The following is a 2,867-nucleotide window of genomic DNA, read 5'->3' on the forward strand; positions in this document are numbered from 1 at the left end:
GAGGATTTCCACCGCTTCCACATACTCCTCTTTAATAGCATGCAAAAGTGCATCCTAAAAGAATTATGGCTTTAAGTGTTTTACGCTCTTGAACGTCAGAATATATAGCTAAGATACAGTATAATGTAGATGTTTAATGTAACAACATTAATTGTTGTAGCTTATAGTTTACTTGTTGTTTTACTTATAGTGAAAACTTTATAAGTATCAGTACAACACGCATTACTGGTACGTTTCGACCTTATGATATTTACCTTCACTTCAATTCCCAGTTCGAGCAACAGCTTTATAAGCTCAATGTTTTCGTTTTCAATAGCGGCTATCAATGCCGATCGATTTAATGGATCAACGCAATTGATATTTAATATCTCCGGGTGATTTTGATTTTCCTCAATTAATCTATACCATAAATTACACAATTATTATTTTTTTCCTTATAAAGACGATATATTTGCCATACATGAATGTTTAAGATTTAAAACAATTATGATAATCTCATCGCATAAATATCTTCAACATTTGTTTTGGCAAAACTTCAACTTCTCTCGTGCAACTAAAACATATCTTTAGAAAATTTTTTAATCTTATTTTTAATTAGCAATGCATTAATTGATATGAGTTGTCTCTCACACACACACACACACACACACACACACACACGCGCGCGCACGCCCGCACGCACGCACGCACGCACGCATGCACACACACACATAATTATCGACAATCTTTGTGTAGCCGTAACTTGTTTTAGTCAATATAGTTATTTAACAAAAATAAAAATAAATAAAAATATTTTTCTAAATAAAAATATTAAGAAAAGTTATTGTAATGTTATAAATTATTACAACTTTTTCACCAAATCTTAATATCGTACATTTTTATGACTCTAATTCTAATTTAAAAAATACCAAATTTTAATTATATTTAAATGAGAAATAAAAATTGTTAATTACAATCAAGTTTCTGAAAGGCCATCATTATTATAACTTTGAGTCAATTAAATTAATAGATATACAAATTATTTTTGTGTTATTAAAAACGGAGATGCATAATTTGTTTTAATTTATTTATAAAACAAATTAAAAATAATTAAAAAGTATTTAATAAGTATAAATAGTAAATAGGAAAAATATCACTCCTTTTATTCCCTATCGAGGATTAGAATTATACACATTTCGTTCTTGTGTATTTATTTATGCTCTAACAATGTTTTCCCATCGCTCAAATTACTCATTAGACATGTTTGATAAATTATGCGTGATGTGATCGTGAACCAAAATTTGGTTGAGGGATATCTAGTTGTGTGCATAGTTCGAATCGTATTTGTTTTCTCAAATCGCAAATGCAAGCGCATTGTACACATGAAGTAATATTACTACTTGAAAGTAATATTACTTCCACAATGGTTGTACACACGGGAATACAAATGTCTTAACATGCTTTCTCATTCCTTCTCTGATACGCATGCAACTTCGAGTGTTAAGTTATTTGTATTCCCGTGCATACATAGATGTCTAACGTGAAAAGTTATATCGTGAAAAGTTATAACGTCATATCGTCGTTCCGTACGCTACGGATGAGCATTGCAAGAAATGCATAAAACTGTCGCGTTTTTATTGCATTATTTGAAGATATGTATATAATAAAAAAGTTAGTAATATTCAAGAATTCTACTTTCTTCATCGATTTTGATGAAATTAGGCTTATTCGACGCGTTTTTGAACGAAATGAACGAATCTGGTAAAAAAAGTCTGGACCGTGAGATATTAATCTTAAGTCTTTTCATCGCATCAATACATAATTTATTTAAACCAAATGATGCAGTTGCCATTAAAATATTCGTGGTTGAATGTTTAAGAAACAGACTGATTATTGCAACATACTGTCATTGATCCACAACAAGTCAATCATTTACAGTTCAATTATTGTACAGCCGATCATAGGAAGATTACAACACTTTTCTTTGGTTTTGGAATGCTTGTTCATCGATTGGTTTTTACTTATAGATTTAATCATTTACGTTCAATCATTCTACAAGCAAAGTTGAGTTTCGAAATCTATCGAGAAAAAAATATAGCAATCTTTCTGACCGGCTATATTTCAAGCCAATAATAGTTGCTCCGTATTTTATTATTTAATCTGGTTGATATCATAAGATTTCTGTATACAGACCACACTGTTTTTTCCAAGAGATGTATCTCTCTCTCTCTCTCTCTCTCTCTCTCTCTCTCTCTCTCTTTCTCTCTCTCTCTCTTTCTCTCTCTACATAATGTTTCACATAATTACATATTTCACCTAATTATATGTTTGGTTTACATCGCGGTAACAAAAAGAGTTTATTTCAAAAACTTAGATCATTTTGCGTATCCAGAATATCCTTAAAGAGATATTAATACAGAAAAATTCAGGATTACCTTTTGATAGTGGCACAATCACCTCGTTCTGCGCTAAGCAGGAAATGTTTCTCAACTGGGCCAAGAATATAGTCAATATTATGTGTCTGTAATGATTGCACCGATGGCGGTCTCATTTCGTTAGATAGTAGATCCTGCTGAGACTCTGACGGATCCATTTTCCTCTAACATATCGTTGAAAAGATATTTATGCACGCTGAACAAATAACTGAAGCTGTTGAAGTTATAAGATGCTTTTCTCACTTAAAATGCTTCTTCTCACTTGTAAAATTATAAACGCCCGTGTATAATTTTTATAATTTTGGAATTGGAATGCTGACTGTTCTCAAATTCACCAAATGTTTTTTCAATTATTCTCAGCAACTAAATTTTTTTTATTTATCCAAAATCGATTTAAAAATTTTTTTGAAAGTTCCATGTTTCTGGCTATTTAGAAGTATATATATATATATA

At 30.7% G+C, this 2,867-nt stretch overlaps 1 protein-coding gene across 1 annotated transcript in view; it reads right to left on the reverse strand.

Moving 5' to 3' along the window:
• LOC108689153 (transient receptor potential protein-like) overlaps positions 1-2,572 on the reverse strand; it is a 12,049-nt gene extending 9,477 nt beyond the window's left edge. The window contains exons 1-3 of the mRNA XM_018195799.1: positions 2,415-2,572; positions 255-399; positions 1-54 (exon numbers count right to left, since the gene is read on the reverse strand). The exon at positions 1-54 is cut by the window's left edge and continues 7 nt beyond it. Coding sequence (XP_018051288.1) covers positions 1-54; positions 255-399; positions 2,415-2,572 — 357 coding nt within the window. The remainder of the gene's footprint in view (positions 55-254; positions 400-2,414) is intronic.
• Between the last annotated feature and the right edge of the window lie 295 nt (positions 2,573-2,867).

This window comes from Atta colombica, unplaced genomic scaffold, assembly GCF_001594045.1.
Source record: "Atta colombica isolate Treedump-2 unplaced genomic scaffold, Acol1.0 scaffold261, whole genome shotgun sequence".
NCBI classification, from domain to species: Eukaryota; Metazoa; Arthropoda; class Insecta; order Hymenoptera; family Formicidae; genus Atta; species Atta colombica.